Genomic DNA, 27042 nt, shown 5'->3' with positions numbered 1-27042 from the left:
CCCTCTGACCCATTTTCCTGACAGCCTCTAGACCATCAACAGTCCTATAAACAATCCCACAAAGGTGAAATTTTCCACAGGTTTTTTTTAATACTTCATCAGTCTTCCTCATACTTTCTGATGTTTATCTCTCTCTCTTTTCTCATTTCTTGTTGAACTATTATTCTAAATAGGTTTGATCTACTTAGCCAAATGGAGTCACAGCTAGGTCAGTAAACAGCAGGTGTGACATTGATATATTAAAGCTATTAAGTGAGTAACTGAGCCAGTGATGTCACACTAAATCATAAAGAAACGGTGTAATGGCAGGTCTGCTGTAATACAGCACAACAAAACAGCAAAAGAAAGTTTTGAATTCATGGAAATTAATAAAAGATCACTTAAATGACCGTTGTGTTGCAGTTTTCATCTTGAGATTACAGTGTTGAGAGGCTTTTATAGCATTACCAGCTCAGTTCAGTCAAATGTAAATCAGAGAGAAATCAGAGCAGAGCGCTTTGGTAGTAGTGTGGGTGGTCCAGGAGTGAAAACAAATTGTGTCACCATTTCTTTCTGAAAAACACAAAAAAGGAGACGCAAAGACTCGTTCGGGCACAAATGCACATAAAAACACACTCGTGCACCTCTTGTGTCTGATCACAGCTGTCAGGAATAGTCAGATAAGAAGTGCTCATCTGTTTTCTCCATTGCAAATTTTCATTTAATGATAAACACAGACTGTCTGCTTCTTCTTCCACCTCGGGGCAGACCACTCTACAGATACACACTCTATTGTTCTCACTCTCATCCTCTTTATCCATGTCCTCTGTGTCCACCATTAATTCAAATGCCTGCAGATACTGACATTTTATTCTCGCAGCTGAATACTGAATGCCAAATACTCAGAATACCAGTTTCATTTATCCTCTGTGGGAGCAATCTACTCAAGGCTTCCTGTGTAAAAATGGAATCTGGGGAATCGGGCAAAGAGAAACCTGGCCCTGATAAAAGACATTCACAGTGCAGGTATTCCTGCTATGCAGAAAAAGGTGACAGTAGTCTTTCTTTAAGAATAGTTTTATGAAATCCCCACATTGCAAAACAAAATTAGTAGATGATGTTGGGAGCAGAGGAAGAATTCAAGGATTTTGGCCTCATATTTTCACAGAAGAAATTAAACACATGTCAATTGCCCCTTTTGAAATAACGTAACGCTAACTTCAATCTGTTTCCCTGATCTAAAACCATGTTTTAGCCACTGTGGCTTATTTTACTGTAACTATCTTAAATCTAAATGTAACCTAACCTTACTTTACTTTATTGATTTATATAGCACTTTTCACAGGAAAAAAACTTCTGCTTCACAATAATATAAAACAGATAAACATAAAACAGCACAATCAAACTTACAGCACCTTAAACCAAACCTTCTAGAAAAATGTCATTGTGAGGACACACACGGACAAAACACATGGAATCAGAAGTAGAATGGAAAACAGATCTTAAAAAGACTATAGAGAAGGGATAACAGTGGTCAGAGGACAAAGCTAAAAATCTAAGAGGTTTTCTATGAATCTGCCTGTATGGTAAGAACGACTTTTCCCATTTGAACTTCAAAATTTCTATTAAAAGAATTGATAAATGGAAAATAGAGAGAAACTCTGCAAATGAGCCTTCACAAAAATAAAGGTGAATCCTGAACTCAGCAGTCTAAACACAGCAGATCATGACCCAGTGTGACATTGTCAGACCAAACCAGTCCTAACTTCCAACATCTGGCACTTCGATCATTTCACACAGCCATAACGGGGGTAACAGGAAAATCTAAATATCAGCTTTCCATTCCTATTAATTACATCTGACCCTTACTTTGCCCTCTTTGAAGAGGGCTGATGTATTAGTCTTATGGTAGCTACTTTTAGACCTTTTTTGCACCACCGTGAAAGCCTAGACAACACTCTTTCACTGGTGTGTTTATGTTTCCACGCTTTCTGACCGACATGCACCTCTTTTAGAGGTGTACACTCTATTCAGATCACCAGATCTGTGTGCTCAGACAGATGGACTGATGGGGAGATACTGTGCTCTGCAAACGTATTCTGTGCATGCATGCATGCATGCATGCATATGTGTCTGAGAGACAGCGCAGAAGGTTATAAACTATGGTTTGTGTAGATCTCTCTGTTGTATGTGTTGGTACCCAGAGACATTTTACATTTCAGTCAGATTTTAAATTATGTAAATAGTTAAATCAAAAAGTGTCTTCGCTGATGAAAAACTTTTCTTTTGTCTTTTTTAAAGCGATGTTAATAGCACGCACAAATCTCCAAGGAAGCCTAAGAAGAGGAATAGGTAGTGTTCTTTTTTGAATCTGTCTAAAAACCCCAAATCCAAACACAGAAGTGTTTATGGAACTATTCATCTACTTTTCAATGAGTTCGGTTAGTCAAACTTGGTTGGAATTACGTCAAAGAACTTTAAAGAACTTTAAAGAGTAAATTATTTGACTTTTCTAATTCATTCTGTACTGTGAAGGCCAAACATCGAAGTGAAGTAACACTCACCAAAATACACTTTTTCTGGAGTGTGTTTAAGTTAAAAAGCAGCTCTGTTTTAATGCAATATATAGGTAACATTAACTAGCTTGATATATGACTGCTTTTGTGTGTGAGAACAGAAAGACTGATGTATCCAAGTATAAGAGGAATACCTTCTCTACTTGACATGCTTTATCTAAGAACATGTGACTAGATAAAGAGGTCATCCTACCCATGAGAACATGTTCAGTAATTACAATGTGGTTTACACCTCCTCGCTTTTGACAGGTTCTCTTGAAATGCCTGATAAATAGCACAACTTAAGACTTGGAAGCTTTTAGTTCCCAGTATCACTTTTCTTGCAAAAAAAAAAAAGTGGCTCAACTGTTTTGTTGGAATTCCCATCTTCTCGTTATACTGGTTTAAATCTGATACATCTAAATATGAATTCCATGTCGAGAGCGGATAGACAGCATATGTTTTTCAGATTGAAATGGTCCAAGAAGAACAGAAAAACACGATGGAGCTGACATAATTTATGCATTCAAGGCTCAGTTAAATGCTTCGTCTCTTTGCTCACTCTTTTTTGTGGGCTGTGTTATTCGAATAGAGGCTCGTTTTTAGCACGAGACACCTGTGTGTCTGTATGCGTGTGTGTGTTTGTGATTGTGTGCACGCATGTTTTTTAGGTAATCAGTCAACAATTACATATATTCTGTCTCGTCATGCTTTCACTGCGTACTTTTAGTCCTTCTACATCCACAGTAACTAAGTGTGATCTTACTTGTGGGTAACTGAGACCCCCCCAAAAAACAGTCCAACAAAGCATAGCCTTATAGCAATAGAGCAAAGAAGCACCAAATGTGCTCAGGAGCTGATGCCTGAGAATTACAGCTCATTCTTTATGAGCTGTTAAACAAGCAGAAGCGAGGTAAATCGGCAGAAGATCATATGTCTGAATCATAGGATCTAATATCTCCCGAAGCTTTGGTCAGTGCGGTAAGACTGACTGTTAGATGACACATGCAAGCCAAAGTTTGCATCAGAGAATGATAGTCTGCGGTGGGAAAGTGAACTTTCTTATATATATATATTTATATCTAATGTGTCCAGCACACACACAAACACATGATTTCATTTCAAAGGCTGTGCACATAAAAGTCCTTAGCTTGCCACTGAGATTGTAGTGTGATAGGAAAAACATATTTTCTTGTGTTTCACTGCAGTACCATCATATGTGCTCATTATATATAAATATTTATTCTGCACTGACATGCTTAAGTCTTTCTCTTATCTCAAAAGTCATTTTCAGGGCTTTCCTTTTTAATGTGCTGTCATATGGAAAGCACATGAATTATGGTTTGTGTAGATCTCTCTATGACTAACAGCACTAAAGCAATTACATTAAGAAAAGGGGGAAATGGCTTGCAGTGACTTGTGTGCCAATCAGCTAAAAGTGTATTCACCTTTGGAAAAAATCACTTTACTTCTTTGTGATTTTTCTATTTTTTGTTAAAGTTAACTTAAAGAGAACATGTCAAAGTCAAAGTGAGCACAGTCTGACTCGGACAAAAAAATGCTTTATATAAACTATATGTGCACCTGAGAATGCTTTTTATTCTCACTCTTCTTTCACATTCTCCCTAGGCCTTACCCGCAAGCTGTCTATTTGTGTAGCATTAGTTTTCCATCTGCAAAAACTCTGCAAAAGCTCAGAACACATTAAAATGAGTATGTGACTTTCATTCAAAATCATTCATGCAGGCTCAAAACCAACAGCTGATGCTCTCGTCAGAAACCTTTACAAGACTTTCGTAGCAAGCTGATTCTTTGCAATGCCACAACCTGACGTAGACCACCACTAGGCATCAAATTTAAAACACATTTAATATTTATTTTCATAATTCACATAATTATCCTAAAATTGTATTAATTACAAAGACCTGTGTAATTAAGCAGTTTGCAGTAAGGCCTCTTCAGTTTAGCATTAGCAAATAGGAAAATGCAGCTCTATATCTTATCTCTTCATCACGAGAAAGGAAACTTGCACTACAGATTGCATCTTAAGCAGAGTAACCACTTCTACATGTGACTCATTTGTTCTGTTGTTTGAGATTAAAAATGAGTGTCAACATAAAGACTTCAAAATGACTAGCAATGTAGACTAGGTCAAATGGGCTGTTAGAAAACTAATTTATGTGCGAATATAGAGATTAAAACTCTTCTGTTATGGTAATGAAACTTCAGTCCTTTTTCTGATGCCTCAATCTAGTAGTTCAAAATTAGTTGAGCAAATTGTGGGTGTCCTTTCCATTGTTAGACTGGGCTGTGTAGGTTCTTTGTCATCTAGGCCATCCGGCTCTCAGATGCGAGGTAAAACGTCTTCAAGAACCTACACAGATGTCAAGCTGTCTTCAAGTGTTGTTTTGCATTGTGCTTATCTATTGTCTGTGAGGGTGTGGACGTGAGAAAACACACTTTCTAAACCCTCACCACCGTTAGTAGTCTATCGTTTCAAAGCAGCCAGAACTAGAACCTAAGAGCACAAAACTCAAATCTTTTCTTTGCTTTTTTGTTGTTGTTCTTTAATGACAAGAAACAACGGAAGTTATTCAGAATTCACATGGTTTAATTTATAAAGACGTAAAAATAGTAAATAAATAAATCCACAAAATATTGCACACAAAAGTATGTTGTAAAGCCTGTGACTTATTTGTTTAAGGGCCAGTGACACATAATTCCAAGTAGTTTAGTCAAGTGTGCATGTTTTACCAGGAATGTGCTTATTTTTGGCACCTTTCCACCTCACTGGCTAAGACATATTCTCATTAAACTATAAAACTGCTGTCTTTATTTGGATAGCAAGCTACCAGCTTCATTTGCATGTCGCTGAACAAATCTCAAGCTGTCCATTTGTCCGTCCATCCCTCTTCTTGTTCCCAGTTGTTATGATTTCTTTGGACTGTGGATGTCAGACAGGCTAGTGCAAACTCTAAACATAAATGTGAGGCCAACACTTCTTGCTGTGAGGTGATGGTGATGGAGCCACCTTGAAGAAAAGAGACTTTTTTTTGTAATAAAGTGTAACATGCGTCTAAATTTAACTAAAGAAAGATTAATATGTAAGCACAAACATGAGAAAGTTAATGGAATGAATGAGTCGAGTCAGTGTCACACTGGTATGTGTCTCAGGCCATAAACTTCTGTTCTCATATGCGATTTCAGATAAATCCACAGTTTGATCTATTTTGACTGTTCTAGCAATGTCTGTTTCCCTGTCTGTTCATTTTATTGTTGTCCCTTTCCTTTCTTCTTAATAAACATGTAATTTGCACTTTGATTGATGGTTGCTATTACATTCCCTCTTTCCTTGCTGCTATGTCCAATGACTAAACCAGCCAGTCCTCTCAGCCCCGTGGTCCTCATAAAAGTGACGGGCTAACGGTAAAGGCCCTGTTCTAGCAAGCAAGTTCCTCTTCGCATCTCCTCCTGTGATTCCCATTACTGCCCTGGACTCCAGGAGCTCACGTCCCAAAACTTGTTCACTCGTTTCCTTCTCATCTTTCCACATCTTCTCTTTTTGTCCAACACATTAAAACCTTTTTGTGCATCATTCAAAACAATGACAATAACATTTATGGCCAAGATATAAGACAGACATACTTGAGTCTAGACTGAGGAAGTGATGTAACAGACACAATGTGGTCAGTAAGCTGCATACTTTTAGGCTTGACTACACTGTGAAAAAGAAAGTAGTTATAATTATTGCTATTTTAATCTTTTCTAATCTTTAATCTGTTTGTTGCTGAAGTTTATTCTGATGCTTGATACTGAATCCTTTACTTGAAGCACTGAGTGCATTTTCTGTATCTGTTAAACCCACATGTTATAAATAGACACACAAATTGCATTTTACATATATAACACATACATTTATCTTACAAATTGTGGCATACAAAAAAATCTTTCTTCACTGTGCTGGCTTACGTCTGCTAGCTGATCTCCTTTCCTCTTGCATGCTATGCTACTGACTTGTTCCTTCTTCTGGTAGCTCAAGGGTCACATTTCAGTTCAAGTTCCACAGACCACGCTTTCAAACAAATCCTATTTTTATCCACTTTCTTATGACATGATAACATCAGAATAATGTCACTTTTGAGGTTGCGCGACCGAAACTGAGGCTCCTCTGAGATAGGCATGGCATTGAATATAAAATGTGAATAGAGATCTTCACTGCTTTGGGTATTACCACAGAGGCATCCGTGGCTAAATTATTACCACTGATGTTATTCATATACAAGCTCCATTTAACTCAATTACAAGTTAACCTGTGGTCACATATGTACTTATGAGGTGATTTTCTTGAATTCATGTTTATGGAAATGAGAACTCGGGTGAAATTATTTGTAACAGAAAGTTAGTAATAGTCTTGACTTGAAAAAGCTACAAAATAAAGACATACATCAATATGACACAATACATCTACATTAATTATTGAATTACACATTGTACAAAAACTCATCTGTTCTTTTATGAAAATGCAACTTTTCTCAGGTTCTTGAGATGTTAAACGGCATGGTTCAAACCCACATTATTTGCATATGCAAATTACTCAGATACGTCCTCCTCTCACTGATACAAGGAAGTATTTAAAGACAGAAACTATGAATGATCTGTGCCACTGCTCTTCAGTAACTAAGCTGAACTGTCACCTCACCATGTCTGTCCACTGTATACTGGCTATACTCATCCTTGTGATGACTCTTGATGATCAAGGTATGTGTTGTTTATAATTTATTTTTTTTATGTGGACTATTACAGACATGAGGGCTTGCATTTTACAGACAATGCATGACGATGAATCTATTTACCTGGGTATTTCATCTTTTCGTCTCCCAGTTTACTCGGGGAAGATCATTGGAGGACATGAGGCTGTGCCACATAGCAGGCCATACATGGTGCTTTTGGAGATAAACATGTCAGATGGTCAAAAAAAGCACTGCGGTGGCTTCCTTCTGAATGAGGATTTTGTGATGACTGCTGCCCACTGTCACGCTAAGTGAGTTCAAGACATGTACTTACCTATCAACTGAGATGACACCAAAGTCTGCGTCCCTGACAGAATTTTTATCCATAATAAAGCTAAGAAGACGCATTAAAATTTCAAAACACCTTAATAAGTAATATCGATGCGTGATAATGATATGATAATGTCAACAACAGTGATTAGTAATGTTTGTTTTCTGAATATAATACCCTGACAGAAACAGTCATCATTTCATTCATAAATTATATTTTCACATATATATATATTTTTTATTTCAGGTCTTACACAGTCTTACTAGGAGCTCACAATGTGAATTCAAACAGTGAAATACAACGCATATCTGTAGAACAAGCATTTCCACATAAACACTTCAATGCAACTTCCCTTGTGAATGATGTAATGCTTTTGAAGGTAAGAATATCATCACACAGAAAATTCATATTTATTTACTATTAGCATTGTTTGTTTATGAAAACACATATTTACCACATTGTGTAATTATATTGAAAATTTTGTTTTAGTAAATCTGCACTGAAAGAAAACAACAAAAATCCCATATTTTAATTTTCATGTATATATCTTTCTCTTTTTTAAAGTTGAGCACCAAGGCAAACTTCAATGAGAATGTGAAACCTATTCCTCTGGCAGGCCGTGATAATGGTATTTTGCCAAAATCTTGTATACTCTCTGGCTGGGGGCGAACAGACAAAAATGGTAAATATATGTCTCCCAAGCTCATGGAAATCAGTGTTACACTGATTGACAATAAAGAATGTGCTATAGAAAACTTCTACTGCTCTCAGGGAGACACAGGTCCAGCTGAGGTACATACATTTCTTTAATTATGGACAATCAAACTCTATGGTAATAACTTCACTATTCACTTTAAGCATCGGGTGTGTATATACTTTCAGGGAGACTCTGGTGGTCCATTGGTGTGTGAAGATGGAAAGGCATTTGGGGTGGTGTCCAGCGCAGTCACACCACACTCAGGTGGCTCAGATATCTATAGATACTCGAAGATTCCTGACTCTAGAAACTGGATATTTTCAACCATTGGAAATGCCATGATAAAGGTGTAATGCTTATGAAAGCAGGTTGTTTAAACCACAAAATTTGGTTTCACTGTTTGTGATCAAAAACTGATCATTGCAATGCTAATGTGAGTATGGTTTTGTTGGCTTTGCAGGGATTTAGATAGAATAGAGTTTATTTTAATATAACTGCAGGAAAAAAAAGGGGGAAAAAAGTTACATTTGCATTTCCAAAAAGTTATATTTGCACACAGATTAATCATGACTTGAAATCTAAATTTTTTTTCAAATACCATTAAACATTAAATTCTGGCATTCTCTCGGCATGTGTGTGTGGTGTAATCTTTTTTTTTTTTTTTTTAATTTAATTAATTCAAATAAAATGACAACACTGCCTCCTTGTGTAAAACAGGTACTATTACATTACAGTCTCACCGCTCATTTCTTAAATTCAGAGTTATAAAGGCCTTTTCATTTATGGGTTTTAAAACTAATTGACTATGCAAGACCAATAACGTTATTTTATAAGTAACTGACAAAGTGGACAAGTGACACTGAGAGCATATGGTGCCATTTCCAATAAAAACTAACATCATTTTGTCATTAAATACATTCAGTTATCAAATAAAGTAATTTATTACCACTCCAGAGCTCGTTAAAGTAAATTAAAATAATTCCATTAGATTTATTTTTTGTGTAGTAGAACTGAAGTGTCTTTGAATACTTTGTAAGTAAGGAAATGCAACACTGAACATGATTTTTTTTTTGTTTTTTTTAATTCACACAGACAACCGTATAGGAAATTTATTAAAATATTATAAACCAACAAGACAAAAGTTGTCTAAATTATTAAATTGCTAATGTTAGGACAGAATAACCCTTTTGTTGGTCAGCAGTTATACATCACCTGTAACAGTAATGATCCAAACTACACATATTTTAGGCCTGATATAATGCTTAAATATAAGGCTTAAATCAGGCCTAATATGGTATGGAACACATAACAAAAGGCATTTGTATTAAAAATATCAAAACCATATCGTATTATCTGTATCACACTGTATTTTGAGTTTTAGTTTTGGTATAGAATAAATTATGATAACCATTTAACTAGTTCATATCCTAAATTCAAAAGTTGCATAGACATCGTTTATTTTTTTTAAATGTATTTGCACACATTAGGCTGCTTGGGATGTGACCCGTGATGCACTGAGTGTTTCTTCTTCACTCAACATTGTTTTTTCACTCACTGTGTGTACACACCTCTTTGCATCTAATTATTAGTTAATCTCTGGCTCTCTTCAATAGTGTGTCTTTGTCTTGTCATCCTCTCATCACCCCCAAACGGTCGGGCCCTCCCTGAGCCTGGTTCTGCCACAGGTTTCATCCTGTTAAAAGGGAGGTTTTCCATGGCAGTATCACCAAAGTGCTTGTATTTTCTTAGCTAGTACAGCCATGTTTACCTGCTCCCTTAGATCTGCCACCAAGCAGCTCCTTAAGTTGCCAAAAACCAAGCATAAATTTAGAGGTGACCGTGCTTTCCCTGTAGCTGCTTCAAAGTTGTGGAATGATCTGCCCTTACAGATTAAGCAGACTTCTTCTCTTTCTGAGTTTAAGACTCTTCTTAAAACATATTTATTTAGTAAAGCCTTTGGCACATTTTGAGAAGTTGACTCTATTTTTCTATTTTCTATTTTTTTTTTTTACCACGTTTGATTTTATTTTCTGTTTATTCTATTTTTATACGTACAGCACTTTGTGAACCCTGGTTTATTTTAAAGTGCTTTATAAATAAAGGTGGTATTGAATATGCATATTAGCTGCCTAGCTGTCGAACTCAAATGCAGGTCTACTTTTTAGATGAAATAGTGAAGTTATCTAAAGTGAATGGAAGTTGCAACAGTTTAGTCCACAATCTTCACACAGTGGCTTCCCGTGGTGATGACGTGAAAACCTCAAACTTTAATCCCCAGCTCGTGGTGCAGCACCCGTGTTGTCCTCTCCACTTTCAACTCCTAGTGCAAAAGATGAAAATGTAAGAAGGTAATCCAAAGAGGACATCAGAATACTACACACATTTGCAACCCTGCTGACGATCATCTCAATAAATAATATTCAGTCCAGTTTTTCCAAATGACCTCTCTTTACTGATATGAGAATTTCTTTTTTTGCATAAAAAGTGAACAGGTGGAGGAATAACTTACTGATTAAAAGTCATGACTTTTGCAAAATCTGTAAAATATAGTAAGAAATTACTACTTAAGAATCTCGTCTCTCTGTGTTTTATATCTGTGGCCACACATTTTTACCACAGTCATAGTTTCCTGCTGTAAAGATACGAACACTTTATAAACTATGCAAAACACATGTTTACATAGAATATGACAAATACACTACTTAGCTATAAAATTACACTTTGTATAAAAATTCATTTGTTGACTTCTGAAAATACAGCTTTCTGGAGGTTTTGAACATTTCTGGTTTAAAGCTAAATCATTTGCTTGTGCAAACTACTCAAAAAAAAAACCCAACAACAACTTCCTGCTCTAACTGATATGAAGAAGCATTTAAAGACAGAAACTGACTGTGACTGATGCCACTGCTCTTTAGAAACTCAGTAGAATTGTGACCTCACCATGTCTGTCCACTTCCTGGCCTTACTCGTGCTTGTGCTGACTCTTGAAGAACAAGGTAGGTGGGGTTTTTTTTTGTGTGGCTTGCATTTTATAGCATTTGACAGACAATGCATGATGATGGATCTATTTAACTGAGTATTTTTCTTTTTGTCTCCCAGTTTACTTGGGGAAGATCACTGGAGGCCATGAGGCTGTGCCACATAGCAGGCCATACATGGTGCTTTTGGAGAGGAACATGTCAGATGGTCAAAAAAAGTACTGCGGTGGCTTCCTCCTGAATGAGGATTTTGTGATGACTGCTGCCCACTGTCACGCCAAGTGAGTTTCATAAATGTATTTAATTATGAGGCCAAAAACTAGTTCATGGAGACCCTGACATAAATTCTTATCCATAATAAAATTAAGGCTCACGCAAAAACATTTGTAAATTTGTAAATAAATGGTATCTATATGTACCACGATATCAGCAATTGTGGCTATTCAATTGTTTTTTACCATTTCAGGTCTTACATAGTCGTAGTCGGACTTCACAATGTTCGTTCAAGTAAAGAAACACAACGCATATCTGTGGAAGAAACATTTCCACATGAACAGTTCAACCCAATTTCCTTTGTGAATGATGTAATGCTTCTAAAGGTAAGAATGTCATCACACAGAAAATATATTTGTTTTCCATTTGCATTTTTCTTTTATTACAATATCTTTTTTTAATTTACTTCATTCATTTGTATTACAAAATGCTGTAAAAAAAATCACATTTTGATATCTGTTTTTTTCCTTAAGTTGAGCACCAAGGCAAACTTCAACGAAAATGTGAAACCTATTCCCCTGGCAAGTCGTGATAATGGTACTTTGCCAAAATCTTGTATACTCTCTGGCTGGGGGCGAACAGACAAAAATGCTAAATATATGTCTCCCACACTCATGGAAATCAGTGTTACACTGATTGACAATAAAGAATGTACTATGGAAAACTTCTACTGCTCTCAGGGAGACACAGGTCCAGCTGAGGTACATACATTTCTTTAAATATCATGTGGACAATCAAACTCTATGGTAATAACTTCACTATTCACTTTAAGCATCGGGTGTGTATATACTTTCAGGGAGACTCTGGTGGTCCATTGGTGTGTGAAGATGGAAAGGCATTTGGGGTGGTGTCCAGTGCAGTCAGACCACACTCAGGTGGCTCAGATATCTATAGATACTCGAAGATTCCTGACTCTAGAAACTGGATATTTTCAACCATTGGAAATGCCATGATAAAGGTGTAATGCTTATGAAGGCAGGTTGTTTAAATTTCATCTTTTGCTTTTGCTGTTTGTGTTTGAAAATTGATCACTGCAATGCTAATGCTAAGTTTGGGCTTGCAGGCTTTGTACAGATCTAACTTTGATGTCTCCACAGCAAAAGCTTTGTCAGAAGAAATGAGAGTGTCAAGGTTTTTTATAAGGTTCTAAAAGGAATTTCTAAATTTGTATTTGCAACAACTCGTTCATTCCACACAGATTAAATATAACCCTAAATCTAAAATTAAACTGTAGCAGTGCATAAGGTGTAATTTCAACTGACATTTGATAGTGTATTTGATTACATTTAAATTTGTTATATGTGCCATATTTTTTCAAATAATAAATTCTGACTGTCTCTCGTTATATGTGTGCAGTTCTTTCAAATAAAAAGACAGCATTTCCTCCCTGTGAAAAATAGTGCCCTTATCTTGAATTCAGAGTTGCAACTGTCTTTCTACTTGCAAGCTTCAAACTTATTCAGTTTTGGAAGACCTGAAACCAGTAGAATTTCATTAATTCTATCTTGGAAAGAAAAGACCCCCTAGGGCAGCGGTCCCCAACCTTTTTTGCGCCACGGACCGGTTTATGCCAGATAATATTTTCACGGAACGGCCTTTAAGGTGTCGCGGATAAATACAACAAAATAAAACTAGTACCGGTACCGAAAAAAAGAAGATTTATTCATAACACACGTGAAAAGACCCAGGAAAACAGAGTTAACGATAAAAACGATAACAAAATAACACTGAAAACAGATAAAAACCCTGAAAACCAGACATTTCACACCTGAGCCTCAACTCTCGCGACCTGGTACCAAACGACTCACGGACTGGTACCGGTCCGAGGGGACCGCTGCCCTAGGGGGTCCATTGTCCCTCTCAGGGGGTTACTCCCACGGGGTTTAACTCTGGGACTCTCCACCATTTGACCCTAGAACTGAAGAAGCTTCTCCGATGAGAGGTGAAATGTCTTCAAGCAACTTAAAGAAGTCCAGACGCTTTTCTTTCCAAGCTCCTTGGACTACAATGACCTGGATGACTGAGAACCTTCACAGACATTAATTCTATCCCCATCACAAAACAAATGTGGAAGTCTCTTTACAATTGACTCTGTATTGGAATTTATTTTATTTATGTATTGGTCACATTGTTGCTTTGGTGCCACTGGGTTTTTAGCATGTCTGCTTCACACTTTATTCAGGAAGTTGGGAGGGAGCATTCACGCAGGAAGAACCCAAAATGTTGTGAGAATCCCACAGTTAGTGGAATCCTTTGTTAGATCCAAGGTGTTAACGAGAGAGACTTTATTAAAAGAAATAGTTACTCTTAAAGCGAATCAGTCGACTTCAAGGCTTGGGAGTATTTTTATTTTAGCAGTCTCTAACAATGTTTAAGAGGGTGGTACACCTCAAAGTTTCCAAAGACAGAAACAGAGCAGAACATTAATTAACAAAAGGATAATCAGTGTAGTTCATTTCACCCAGCAGTGGTTTTATAGTTAGGGGTTTAGGCTGATTGTTGGTTCTCTTGGTTTGTTTAAACAGACCATAAGAATTTTTTTTAAGTGATAGGTTATCAGAAACTACATTCTGTTTTTGTTTTTTGTTTTTTACAACTGAAGCAGAGGAAATTGTCTCTGACATTAATCTAAAGATCTTATTTAACACATCTTTGCATGTAGCCAAGCAATACTGAGATGCAGAAAATATAAACAAACAAGCTACAGCTAAAATCCTACACTGGTGCACCAAAATAAATGTGAAACACCTTAAGCATATAGTACGAAGAAGAAGGTACTAAAGCAAAGGTGGCCCAAAAATAAATCTATAAATAGATGAATCAATGATACATTTCTCCCCAGTTTAATTGTCTTCTTATTACTAAATTAATAAATCATTATGTTTTAAATTTTTTTCCCAAATAATTAAATTCATTTTCATTTATGTGACTCTTAAAACACTAGATTAGTGAAAACTTAAGTAATGATACATTTGCTTCAAACATAGAACAGCATAAAGCAGTAATTAGTCATTGCTGATTATCTACAAAGAGGAAGCAGTAAGGGTGCAGTACAGTATCTCGCTGTTTCATAATTACCAGAGTATTACTAAATTAGTGCAATGTACTTTCCCTTCAAGGAAAGTACATTGAGTAATTTCCCCGTAACTTTAAAAGTTTAATCATGATATTCCTGAAGGTCAAACATACATCACTGGTGAAACTAACTGTGTTATCTTTTAAACAAAGCATCTTTCAGTGGTTAAGATTATAAAGTCACTCTAAATAAAACAAAATGTAATTTAATGAAACTAAATATTTAACACTTACAATGAGATTTAGGACTGCTGACGTCCTTGATTGTGGTTCAAAGCCACATCATGGCTCATGCAGTGCACAGTCACATCTTACAAATAAACATTCAAAGACTGAAACAGAAAGTATGTGCACTGCTGCTCTTTAGTATTTCAGTTGGGATCTCACCACCACCTTACACTCATCTTTGTTGCTGTAGGTGCAATTTGATGCGAATCATAGAAGAAAACCACACAAACACACAAAAGGATGGTGCCAGAAATTCTTACTCATAATTTTGTTGTGTAACTATTAGTAATTATTTATTCTTAGTCCCTCACCCTCACCCCATTATTTTTCCTAATTCCATACCAAACAAACACATTCTACTCTGAGCACACAGGCTTTTTTTAAATATCAGTGCACCTTGTCTAGCAATCACATTCACACTCACAGGTGCAATGGATACAACTTTCAGCATCTTATCCAAGGATTCTTATAGATGCAGACTGGAGTATGTGGAAATTAAACCACCAACCTTCAATTTGGTAGACAACCCAGACCACCACCTGAATGACAGCTGCCCATGTTAACATGCACATCATGTGCATTTCTTTTAAATCACCATGGACAAACAAACAATGCCACTTTTTTAAAGCAACACTACATGCAAAATCCAACATTGCTAATGTTTATATTTATTGATTGCACGTGATTTTTATAACTACACTTAAACCAAAGTGTATAACTTTCATGACTTAATGCTGTTTATCTCTTGTTTTGTAGAGGCCATTTTTTTCAGCATGCTTTTATATATGATATATAATAAATTACTGCACTGTGCATCTTCTTTGAGACTAGCAGAGAACAAAGAATCCACAGTGTTTTGAACCAGATTTTTAAACAATAAACTGCATTTTCTCAGCACATCCAGGCATGTATGCTTCTCTATGTATGCACAACGTTGTTTCCTAGTGAAGAACAAGCATTGCTTCATTAAGAAGAGGTCCACAATTGACTTAAAGTCTAAATTGCAGCTTTCTTCTCATTAAGAACTTTCAACCTGACAAAGTAGTTATTACTGATGTACTCTATATGGCTGAAGTGGAACACGAGAAATCCTGTACTGCAAGTTAGATTTTTTTAAGCATGAGTTCAGACACATAAAGACAGCACTGCCTCCTTGTGAAGAAATTGCATTGATGCACCTTGGATGTACTGTTTCAGTTGTCTTTTCATTTATGAGCTTTCTAAGCAAATATGTATGATATGAACTCACATTTAAATGCTGACAAAGCTTCATATGGATACTAACAGCATGTGCCATTATTTCCAGTGAAAAAACATATTTTGTCTCCTATAATGTTCTTTCATGTTTTAAACAGTCAATCTATGACATGTACTATATTATTCTCTCTCTCATAATAGCAATAGTGATAATGTCAGATACAGTCATAAGTCTTTCGATACTGTGATAGAATGACTTTCATTATTATCATACCATAATTTATACTGAATGACTAAAATTTTGATTTATCATCATTTATGTCTGTCAGGGGCTGGGGCTGTGACCCGGAGTCTCGAGTTTATTTTGTGTTGTTTTCTTTCTTACTTAAGATTCATGTGTTACTCTTAGTTAAGGGTGTAGTTGAGTTATTTTGTATTTTTGATTACTAATGAAATAATGTTCTGGTATTATTATTAGTTTGTCTTCTGTCTCTTGTGCCTCGCCCTTCTATGTCTCACTACTCTCTCTATGTGCATGTGTGTGTGTTTTACGGGTCTCGTCCCCCTTATCTGTTCCCATACTCTTCTCCCTGTGTTCCTTTCCATTCCCCCAGCCTGCCATGTAATTCATGCCTGTGTGTTCTATGTCTTATTGTCAAGTTTAGTTGTCATGGCCACGTTTCGTCATGTTTCCTATTTTATTTTGAAAGGTCTGGTGTTTCCATGTTAAGTGTATTTTGTTTTATTTCCCCTGTGGCGTTCAGGTTCATTTATGTCAGCTGTGTTCCCCAGGTGTTTCCACTTCCCTCATTACCCTTAGGTGTCTTTAAAGTCCTCTGTCTAAGTCTGTCCTTTGTCGAGTCGCCTGTTGTCTTCATGTCAAGTCACATCAGGCCACAGAGTCTTGCTTTCAAGTGTTCATGTTCATGCTCAGGTTTCTTCACATTCAAGGTTTTACATGCTCCTGTTCAGTTTTCATGTTATGTTCTCATAACATTGTTTTCATAGTTAGTTTAGTTCATTCCCTATTTAGGTTTTGGTTTAGTTTCACCTTGCCTTGTTTTTCTGTTTTTTTTTTTTGTAACAGTCATAATAAAGGCTCGCTTTTTGTTTAAACCTCAGTTCATCTCTCCCGTGTCTGCACTTGGGTCCGCTCAATAAACACAACGGCTACTCTGCTGTGACAGTGGCTTAATCTCTAGCTACTGCATATCTCATTCTTCCTATTTATTACACCGTTTAGTCTTGTTATAGGACAAATTCTTATAACAGGAACATTATGATGATTGTTTAAAGACCCTTCAATAGCTTAAGGTCGAAAAGATTGCAGAACACTATGTTTGGACATTGGCTGTTGAGCATAGGTATAAATATTCAAGCGACAATGACATCAGTGGGGGACACCACTAAGCAAAATTGCACGTATAGTCAGCATGTAGTTGGTGCCTTAAAATGTGTTGAATAGTCTCCTCTGTTGTCGTGTGATGCATGGCCCTTTGACACTGGCAGCAGATGCTTTGGATATGCAGCAATGTTTAGGTGTGTTGTATGCATGAAAGTAACATTTAGATGCGAAATATCTAGCAAGAGTATTTTTATATACTTGTGACCAAGCAATACAAAGGTACAGAAAACCTGGAACAAACTTAAATAAAAAAGTAGATAAATCCAAACAAAAACAAACATCTTTTACACCTTCATTTAAATCTAATTTTTCCCTTATAACAACTGTTGTACATTCATATATGCAAATGTCAGGAGAGTAGTTGTGGTTTTAAAATGGCAGGTAAACTCAACAGCAATGTTTCAAAAAACACAATAAATATCACCATGCACACAAACTGTTTTTGTGCAGTTTCACAACCTTTGTGGGAGATAAGTTTACATAAGCTATATTTCCCACAGAGATAAGTAAAAGAAAAAGAGAAAGAAATATTGTGAATGTGAGGTAAACCTATTCTCAGAAACAGAGAACGATAAGAGAGAGAGGGCATGAGAAGATGATGAAAGATTATTTTACAAAGTTAAGGACTGCTCAGCAAGTGGCATTTTATACACTGAAACTTTAAACCTTACATTAAATCTCTTAAATCTTGCTAGATTTTTTAAATGACCTGAACAACGTATGTTGCTGAGGTTATTTGGTTAATTTATATTAAAAAGCATTTTATATAACAAATTGTATTATAATAATGTCATGATGTTCTAATAGTGTGTGAGAATAGGAAATAGTGTAAACAAGTGTGGACTAAACTGGTTACTCTGTAGAATATTGGTGTGCATTATATTTCATTGTCTGTGGTTGTCTGTCAGGTTGTTTTAAGTTTTCTAGTTGTTACTGAAAGTCTTAGTTTGTCTTTCATTGTCAGAGCCTTAGTTTTGATTTTCACTGGAGACAGATGGCCAGTCTTGCATGTGCTGTTATTGGTCAATTGACCAGCTGCAGAGAAGAGAAACGTTATAACATATAAAAAGAAGCTGAACCGAGTATCTGATTGTGTATATATGTATTAATATCCGCTTGGCAGTCTCACTGACCCTTTTGGCACAGTATAGTAAATTCACTTGGTTATAAAAGCATGTTGTTGGACTTACATGTAACTGGGGAGAAACTTTGGTTTTTGTGTTTATATGTAGCTTCAGCATTAACTCTATGCTTTTTAAATTGATTTATTTTTATCTGATTTCATTTGTCTTTTTTATGAGCCTAGATTTACTCTAGGTGTTTTTTTCATACAGACATTGTACCACCACAGGCCATTATATACAGAGGTACATGTAACAATGCCGATATGTGTTAATAGTTGTACTTCTTCAATTCGTACAACTCTTGACACTATAGCTCCTCTGAAAAAGAGAGCCTCAAATCAGAAGTACCTGCCTCTGTGCTCTAACTGTAAAACATGCACTTTAAGCCTTTAAGCCAAGCATATCTTATTTGATCCATGTGTTTTGTGAGAATTTGAGACTTCTATGTCATGAGCATGACTTTTTTTACCCTCAAAAAATGATATAAATTGCATGAAAACATTTTTAATGACTAAACTGCAAAAATATGAAGCAAATGTGATACAAATTAAAACTCATATATGCAGATTAAAAATGTATTTATTTTTTATATATTTTGTCTAAAGGTTCAACAAACACTCCGTTATCAAAAAATTTAAGATTTCTGACAGTTATTTCATGGTTCGGATTTTAAAGGGTTAAGCAGGAACTAAGCTGGAGAGGAAATGGCGTCTCACTGATTTAGGAGATCATCATTGTCAGGATGTCCTAAAAACTCCCCGAAAAGCCTTAAGTTAACCCAAAATGCTGCAGCAAGAGTGCTGATGGGGACTAGAAAGACAGAGCAGATCTCTTCTTTGTTAAATTCAGAATAAAATCCCGCTCCTCACACAGAAGGAGGTTCAGGCCTCTCTTCTGTGGAAACAGCTTCCAGTTTGGATTCTGGAGACAGACACCCTATATACTTTTAAGATTAGGCTTAAAACTTTCATTTTTGATAAAGCATTTTTAAATTAGGGCTGGATCAGGTGACCCTGAATCCTCCCTTAGTTATGCTGCAATAGGTATAGGCTGCCGGGGGATTCACTGACTGTTTCTTATTCAGTCACCCTTTTCACTCACTATGTATTTATACAATTCTCTGCATTTAATTATTACTTATAATTCATCTCTGGCTCTTTCTCTACCCCTCTAAGAATCTAGTTCTGCTGGAAGATTGAGGCCCCAAATAGGTTTTCTGACAACAGATTCTAATCTTTAACTGAGAGATGTTTTTCATGTTCTTTTCATATTTGTCTGGAAAATGTATTCAAAAGAATATATAAATGTTTCTTTTGTAGATGCTTTGATGCTTTGTAATATAATAGTGTTTTTCCCCACTTTGGATGGAGCTCTCAGCTCTCATTTCTAGAAATCTCAACAAATTTATTAAACCCTGCAAAACATGACTATCCAGAGTTGGGACCAGGAAGCAGAGCTGCAGTTTCACATCTCTCTCTGTAGCTTCTCTCTTCCTGTTGTCCCCCCAAAACCCATCCCCTTAGAGACAGTGTCAGCTCCCAAACAACAAAAATCAAACTACAAATCAGCAAAAAAAGGAATTTAATATAAAAAAATCACAAAGAAAGAATGCTATAGTATGCACAACTGCTCCAAACAGTAAAATGGTGAATTGTACATCATTAAACATTAGGTCTCTCATGAGCTCTCATTAGGTCCCTCTTAGTACATTAATTAGTAATTCATCAACAAATTGATTTACTGTCCCTTTCTGAAACCTGGTTATAGCAGGATGATTATCTTTGTTTAAATGAATCAGCACCCTCGAGTTATATTAATAGTCAAAATTCTGGAAACACAGGCCTTGGAGGGGGTCGGAAACAATCTTCCACTCCAGCTTATTAATCAACCAAGGACGCAGTTTTACTTTATTTGAAAGCATGACAGTTAGCTCTGTCCATCTTAGCTGGAAAACTCAAAAAACAGTTTTATTTGTTGTTATTTATCGTCCTCCTTGGCCTTAAACAAAGTTTCTGTCTGATTCGTCAGACTTTTTATCTGATTTAGTGCTCAGCTCAGATAAAAATAATTACTGTGGGGGGTTTTCACCATCCATGTAGATACTAAAACCCACCCACCCACCTCTTTAATCACACTCTGACTCTGGTTATAACATATGGCATAGAAACTGAACATTTAACAGTACTTCCTGAAAACCCTCTTTTGTCTGATCATTTCTGATGATATTAAAACTTACAGTGATGAATTATACAGTGGGAAATAGACTTCATGACAGTAAATGCCTTGCTGAAAATGCTGTAACTATGTTCATGTTCTTGCCTTTTTAATTTGTCATTTATTAAAATTATAAATATATATTTTAACTCAAAAGTACAGTTTTTAAATGTAATGTTGCTGAAACAACAAAATAATAATAAAAAAATAAACACATATTTACAGAACATGTGGTTTATTTTAGCATTTTACCTCTATGGTGGGTGTCTTTTTGTTCTCCAACTCTTTTGTCTACCCCTTATTTTTTGCTGATTATACATCTCTTTTGTCCAGATGTTACAGGAACAGCACAATTCATCTAAATTCAATTCACTTACAGTTATATATCACAAAATCACAACAACAGTCGCCTCGAGGTGCAATGCTACATGTGTTGCTGAGGGAATGACAAGACTGAGAGAATTTTACCTGATGTATGAATTCTGAAAGAGCTGTCAGCTTATTACTGATCGTCATAATATTACTGATAACCTGACAATTTAAAGCAGGTCATAATGACCTTCAGACCATCAGATAATGCTTCAGTGCTTTCCATAGTCAGTCTTCCACTTTACTAGTAATGTTCAACAATACTGTTGAGAATACAAGTATCAGGTGAGACGCATAGCCTCTAACAGCATTTTGGCTGAAATAAACCAGCTGAAAATATCAAAAACTCAGCTACTAATGATAGAGTTTTCAATAGAGTGTGAGAATTAGCATTACCTAATAATAATCAGAACAACATAATACGCTTTTCTATCGATATTATTTAATGGTAATCAGCACAAGAAGAACATTTAATGTTCTCTTCTGTATTTTCTTATTCTCACCGTCAACCATCACACTAATCATTCTGTGCATAGCTTCCTGTCAATCTGTTATCATATATTGATCTGCAGAGTAATGTTTGCAGAGATGCTTGAAGACACGTGCATTCTTGCAATGTATACCCCATGAAAACGCTAATATGATCTGGATTCAAGTTAGCAAGTCAGGTTAGACTTAGAGCTGTATGCCACTGGTCAGTCCCTATATCAAACTAAAGGTGATAACAAAGAAAAAATGTCAAGGTGGTTTACCATAATCAGCAGATGTATGCATTATAAAAATAGTTTCTGGCCAGAAAACAGTAAAACAGTTGCACTGAGGAGCTTCATTTGCATAGCGGTTTCGTAATGACGGTAAAATAAGTGTGTATGTGTCCTTTCACATCACAAAAATGGAGAAAAACCTTTGGGTGATATACTACAGCTTCGCAAGTCAGACAGAGCAAATGGTGATAGTAATCTATACTTCCTAGTAACTGCAAACAGGATGACAGATGCAAGAACATTTCCACGTGTGCTACTAAGAAAACTGAGAAACGAGGTGACAGTCAATTGACTTGTGGACTGAGAAAATATATAAGGTGAATGAAAACTTTTCATGCAAATAAGTAAACAATAAATACAATTTTGTGTCTCCTATTAGAGAAAGAAAGTACTTTTGGAACTTGGCCTGTTGTCTTAAAGCAACCTAAAGCGAGAAGTAAACACGTGTGTAACTTTTTTCTTTTCAATACTTAAATTTAAGTAAATAAACAGTATTGAACACAGACATTGAATATTTTTAAAGAAGTAGGTCAAGAAAAACAGGGTGTTCAAGAACTGAGTGCATCAACTTTTGTGTGTTAAAACAACATAAAACATATATGAGCTCAGACTGAATTTTAACAAAGGGTGTGCTGTTTGCATCATGTTAATGAGAACAGCACATGCTAGCATAACAGCCCCAACAAAAGCTCCATCTTAATACAGTGTAGTTTTATTGTTCTATCACATTTTTAATTCTAATTTATACTGGCTGCTAATAAAGTGCTGTAAAATAAGCATCAGCTGCCACCATAATAATTCTGAATGTACTGTATGATTTCCCGTTAATCCCTTATCATATATGTTGGTGGATCTGTGTACCACAAGTTCATAGCATATCTCTTACCATCAGAGTGTTTGCAGAAATGCTTTCTTGAAGTCATATGCATTGGTGCACATGTGCAGATTTTTTATCTTCTATCCTGGTTAAAACATCAGACAGCATAATTAAATGAAAAATATGTTGCCTTGCCTGACCTTGCCTGATATCATCAGCACTCCTGCCATTTTACATCATTACTTGTTTTATTTTCCCTGTCATGTTGCTTTATCACCAGAAAACGATCTCTTCTATTTTTATTTTTATTTTTTTTCACTTATTTTTTCACTTATTTAAATGATTAAGAAACTATTATTTCTTTCCAAAATAACTACACTGGAGCACAAGGCTGATGTTTTTCTACTCGACCAGATTCAGTTTTTGACACAATCATTATGCTTATATCTAAACTCAACAGTGCCTTTAAAAGCTGCTAGCTGTTTTTTCCACCTGTAATGTGTAATCGTTTATCATGACAGAAAGCAAGGACTTGTTTTAAATTTGCAGGTTAGGTTGTTTCTAATGCCAGTAGTCTGTATAATCACCAGTCATTTATATTTTATACTGTATCCAAGACTTCTGTAAGGTGATCACTCCTCATCATTTATATGCTTTTTACCACATTGTCATAAACATTAATTTAGTTTTGTCTTGCATCAGCTGTGGGGTATTGAAATTGCAGACTTACATGCCATGGGAAGGCTGGCTTTCTCCCTGTGTACAGGACCTTGAAATAAAATCCAACATACAAACACTTGATTCAACATACAAACTTTTCACATAGCAGCTCAGTATTTCTTTTTCCTGGTAAGGCCATCATTATTGTAACAATATTTTTGTTCTATGGCTCCAGAATTCCTCCTATAAACTCCCTTCAGTATTAATGTTGGTAGTGATGGTTATTGTGCTGTTTTCTGACAGAACATTTTAAAGCAAATAAAATAACTGTCTGTGCCACAATAATAACAGTCCAAGAAACGAATGATCAATATAGTATTTTCTTTAAGTTTCATTTTATTTTTCAGTGAAACATATTTTAGTTTTATCAGTCCTTCAGGAAAGTGCTAAAAGAAATCTTTAAAGCAATGCATACAATTCAACTGAAATAGAATAAAATAAAGCTCTGGAGAGTCTGATAAAGTTATGAATGTGGTTCACAGCCACATCATTTGAATATGCAAATAACGCAACTTCTCTCGCTGTTACGAGGAGGTATTTAAAGGCTGAACCTGCCAGTGAAGTTACCCACTGCTCTTCAGTAGCTCAGCCTGACTTTGATCTCATCATGTTTACTCACTTTAACCTGGCAGTACTGATAGTTGTACTGACTCTTCATGATAAAGGTAAGTCTCTTTTCATAGTGCATATGTGATGTCATGCATGGTGACATTATAAATGATGTCAAAACTGAGACCGTGCAAGGTTAAGATTTTGATTTAATAGAATATGACACAACCCCCCATCCTGCTCCCACTCACGCAGTTCACACTGGAGAAATCATCGGTGGCCATGAGGCCGTGGCACACAGCAGGCCATACATGGTGCTTTTGGAGATGCACAGACCAGGTGGTCAGAAAGCCCACTGTGATGGCTTCCTTGTGAATGAGCATTTTGTGGTGACTGCTGCCCACTGCCAAGCTGAGTAAGTTTAACAGTTTATGTTTACCTAAAGGGAATTATGTGAACCGATAAATTGTCTTATCCAAACACCAAGCTTAAGTTACTCTCTGAGACTGAGATCTTTGTTTCATGGTGGCTTCATAAGTTTGGTCATAAATTAGTATTGAAAAACTTTTCTTTTGTTGTATATTGTATCACTTAAATCAGCGGTCCCCAACCTTTTTTGATCCACGGACCGGTTTATGTCCGACAATATTTTCACGGACCGGCCTTTAAGGTGTTGCTGATAAATACAACAAAATAAAACCAGAACCAGAACCAGTACCAAAAAAAAAAAAAAAAAAAAAAAAAAAAAAAAAAATATATATATATATATATATATATATATATATATATATATATATATATATGTATATATATTCATAACACATTTGAAAAGACCCAGGGAAACCAAGTTAATGATAAAAACAAAAAAACAAACAGACATGAATTTTCACACCCAAGCCTCAACTCTCCTGGCCCGGTACTAAACGACTGGCCTGGGGGTTGGGGACAGCTAACTTAAATGTCTGAAAATTGTTTGCACTTATTTTATTTCAGGTCCTACAGAGTCTTTCTGGGACTTCATAATTACAACAAGCAGAATGACGTACAGCATGTGAATGTGCCTGGGGAAAATGCATTTCCACAGAAAGGCTATGATCAAGCTGAATTCAAAAATGACATAATGCTTCTGAAGGTAAAATAAACGAAAATAATATTTAATAACAGACTTTACAGTGTTATCATCCTAAATGTGGTTTCTTATCATTTTTGTTCAATTGAACAAAACAGCATTAAATAACATTTTTATCTCTCTTTGTTCCTGAAGTTGAGTACCAAGGCAGTGTTAAACAAGAATGTGAAACCTATTGATCTCGCAGACCGTGATGATAGATCGCTGCCAAAATCATGCATAGTCTCTGGTTGGGGAAGTACAGAAAACAACAAACACCCATCTCTCAAACTTTTGGAAGTCAATGTAACCCTGGTTGAAAATGAGATGTGTGTTAAGGAAAATAAGTACTGCTCAAAGGACAAGGGTGGCCCAGGTCATGTAAGTGTTTTTTATTAAACCTTTACTATAAATAAATTAATTTATTAATTAACAAGTTTGGTAAATAATGATAATCAGCTTACTGTTGTGATTACACTTAGTTATGGTCCAGTAACTACATAATGTATTGTATGCTTGTATTTCCAGGGAGACTCTGGTGGCCCATTAGTCTGTGAAGATGGAAAGGCATACGGGGTGGTGTCCGCCAGCAAGCTAAACCCAGATAAATCAGCAATTTATAGTTACACTAAGATACCTGACAACCGAGACTGGATTGACTGCATTATGAAACATAATTAAGATAAAATAAACCATGTAAAATTTAGCTGATCAAACCCCAGTATTAGAATTTGTGCTTGGGTTTAGCTTGAAAAAGAAGTGATGCGATACTGCGTTAAAATTAGATAAGTGAGTTGTTTTGGTAGATATGCATCAAAAAAACTTAAAAAAAAAAAAAAAACTTAAAAAAAACAACAACACAAAACAAACATACATTAAGTTGCACATTAGTTACAGTTAAGTAGAATCTGAACTTTTACTATATACTCAATGCTGTTTATTAAATGAGATGCTGATGTTAGATACTGCATTACCTGATTTGTTTTGTACTTTAAAGATTCTTGTTTCTTTTAGATTCAGGATGATTTGTTTGACAGATGTTATTAAAATTTTGCATTTTCACCGTTTTTATGTTATTCCAACTGACTTCTTTTCATCATCCATCAGCCAGTCTTATATCATTATGTCATATTAATGGCATAAAACTACAGGAAATACATTAGAATTATGAATTAGTTAGAATTTAGAAATTCTGATTTCATTATCGATATTACTTATTGTTTTGGTTCCCATATCGATTCTCATTGACTTTACATTGGCTGCAGGTGTGAATGGATTGTCTGTCTCTACAACAGTGGTCTTCTTAAAAGTGGACATCTGTATAAAAAGCTTTAGACATGTTTTCTTTTAGTGAACCTGAAGTACGAGTACTTTATAATATGCCTGGTTTATCTAATCATTAGTCAATTAAATGGCTAATTTCACTTACACTGACTGAGTCTCCTAACAAGACATTAGTCTATGTTTATTAAGCTTCTGCAGAAAGAACAGTCAGCACACAAAGAAGCAAATGCATCAGCCACTGAATCTGCCTGTCTTTGTCACAATTGTGCTGTACACAGACATATACACTGCATGTATTAACATGCTGGCTACACCGCGGATCACACAAACCTGTCAGGCACAGCTTGGGTTTCCAGTGCGTTCAGCATAGGTACTACAAAATGCTTAAGATAAGATAAGATAAGATAAGATAAGATAAGATAACCTTTATTAGTCCCACACGTGGGAAATTTGTTTTGTCACAGCAGGAAGTGAACAGTGCAAAAGTTATATAGCAAAATTAGAATACAATAAGAATAACATACTGTACACAACTGTACAGAATAGAATAAAATAAAATACTATATACAGTAGAATAAATAGAATAAAATATACAATAGGATAAAAATAGAATGCAAATGCTATATACAACTGAGTAAAAATACA

At 35.7% G+C, this 27042-nt stretch overlaps 3 protein-coding genes across 3 annotated transcripts; all 3 read left to right on the top strand.

The window, feature by feature from the left end:
• The first annotated feature begins 7092 nt into the window (after positions 1-7092).
• LOC146546494 (granzyme B-like) lies at positions 7093-9495 on the top strand. The gene is made up of 5 exons (XM_085264686.1): positions 7093-7292; positions 7416-7575; positions 7842-7974; positions 8160-8387; positions 8478-9495. The coding sequence occupies exons 1-5, from the start codon at positions 7118-7120 to the stop codon at positions 8643-8645; spliced, it is 864 nt and encodes a 287-aa protein (XP_085120812.1). The 5' UTR covers positions 7093-7117; the 3' UTR covers positions 8646-9495.
• A 1491-nt stretch (positions 9496-10986) lies between these two features.
• Positions 10987-12879, top strand: LOC146546493 (granzyme G-like). The gene is made up of 5 exons (XM_085264611.1): positions 10987-11288; positions 11392-11551; positions 11737-11869; positions 12017-12244; positions 12340-12879. Exons 1-5 carry the CDS (start codon positions 11234-11236, stop codon positions 12505-12507), a joined length of 744 nt encoding a protein of 247 aa, XP_085120737.1. The 5' UTR covers positions 10987-11233; the 3' UTR covers positions 12508-12879.
• A 9323-nt stretch (positions 12880-22202) lies between these two features.
• LOC146546492 (granzyme B-like) lies at positions 22203-26076 on the top strand. The gene is made up of 6 exons (XM_085264832.1): positions 22203-22236; positions 23991-24121; positions 24261-24420; positions 24999-25137; positions 25270-25494; positions 25642-26076. Exons 2-6 carry the CDS (start codon positions 24064-24066, stop codon positions 25792-25794), a joined length of 735 nt encoding a protein of 244 aa, XP_085120958.1. The 5' UTR covers positions 22203-22236; positions 23991-24063; the 3' UTR covers positions 25795-26076.
• The last annotated feature ends 966 nt before the right edge of the window (positions 26077-27042 follow it).

This window comes from Mchenga conophoros, linkage group LG23, assembly GCF_057382185.1.
Source record: "Mchenga conophoros isolate Kocher_MC1m ecotype Shallow Benthic linkage group LG23, M_conophoros_male_GT1.1, whole genome shotgun sequence".
NCBI lineage: Eukaryota > Metazoa > Chordata > Actinopteri > Cichliformes > Cichlidae > Mchenga > Mchenga conophoros.
Note: the sequence above shows the minus strand (reverse complement) of the source record. Positions and strands in the feature narration are given on the sequence as shown.

What these genes read in the sequence shown, in the direction of transcription:
- LOC146546494 (XM_085264686.1), top strand. Translation starts at nt 7,118, where the DNA reads ATGCAAATTACTCAGATACGTCCTCCTCTCACTGATACAAGGAAGTAT. An exon ending in GCTGCCCACTGTCACGCTAA is followed by an intron (nt 7,576 to 7,841) that starts GTGAGTTCAAGA and finishes TTTTTATTTCAG; the next exon opens with GTCTTACACAGTCTTACTAG. An exon ending in ATGATGTAATGCTTTTGAAG is followed by an intron (nt 7,975 to 8,159) that starts GTAAGAATATCA and finishes TCTTTTTTAAAG; the next exon opens with TTGAGCACCAAGGCAAACTT.
- LOC146546493 (XM_085264611.1), top strand. Translation starts at nt 11,234, where the DNA reads ATGTCTGTCCACTTCCTGGCCTTACTCGTGCTTGTGCTGACTCTTGAA. An exon ending in GCTGACTCTTGAAGAACAAG is followed by an intron (nt 11,289 to 11,391) that starts GTAGGTGGGGTT and finishes TTTGTCTCCCAG; the next exon opens with TTTACTTGGGGAAGATCACT. An exon ending in GCTGCCCACTGTCACGCCAA is followed by an intron (nt 11,552 to 11,736) that starts GTGAGTTTCATA and finishes TTACCATTTCAG; the next exon opens with GTCTTACATAGTCGTAGTCG.
- LOC146546492 (XM_085264832.1), top strand. Translation starts at nt 24,064, where the DNA reads ATGTTTACTCACTTTAACCTGGCAGTACTGATAGTTGTACTGACTCTT. An exon ending in ACTGACTCTTCATGATAAAG is followed by an intron (nt 24,122 to 24,260) that starts GTAAGTCTCTTT and finishes CCACTCACGCAG; the next exon opens with TTCACACTGGAGAAATCATC. An exon ending in ACAAGGGTGGCCCAGGTCAT is followed by an intron (nt 25,495 to 25,641) that starts GTAAGTGTTTTT and finishes TTGTATTTCCAG; the next exon opens with GGAGACTCTGGTGGCCCATT.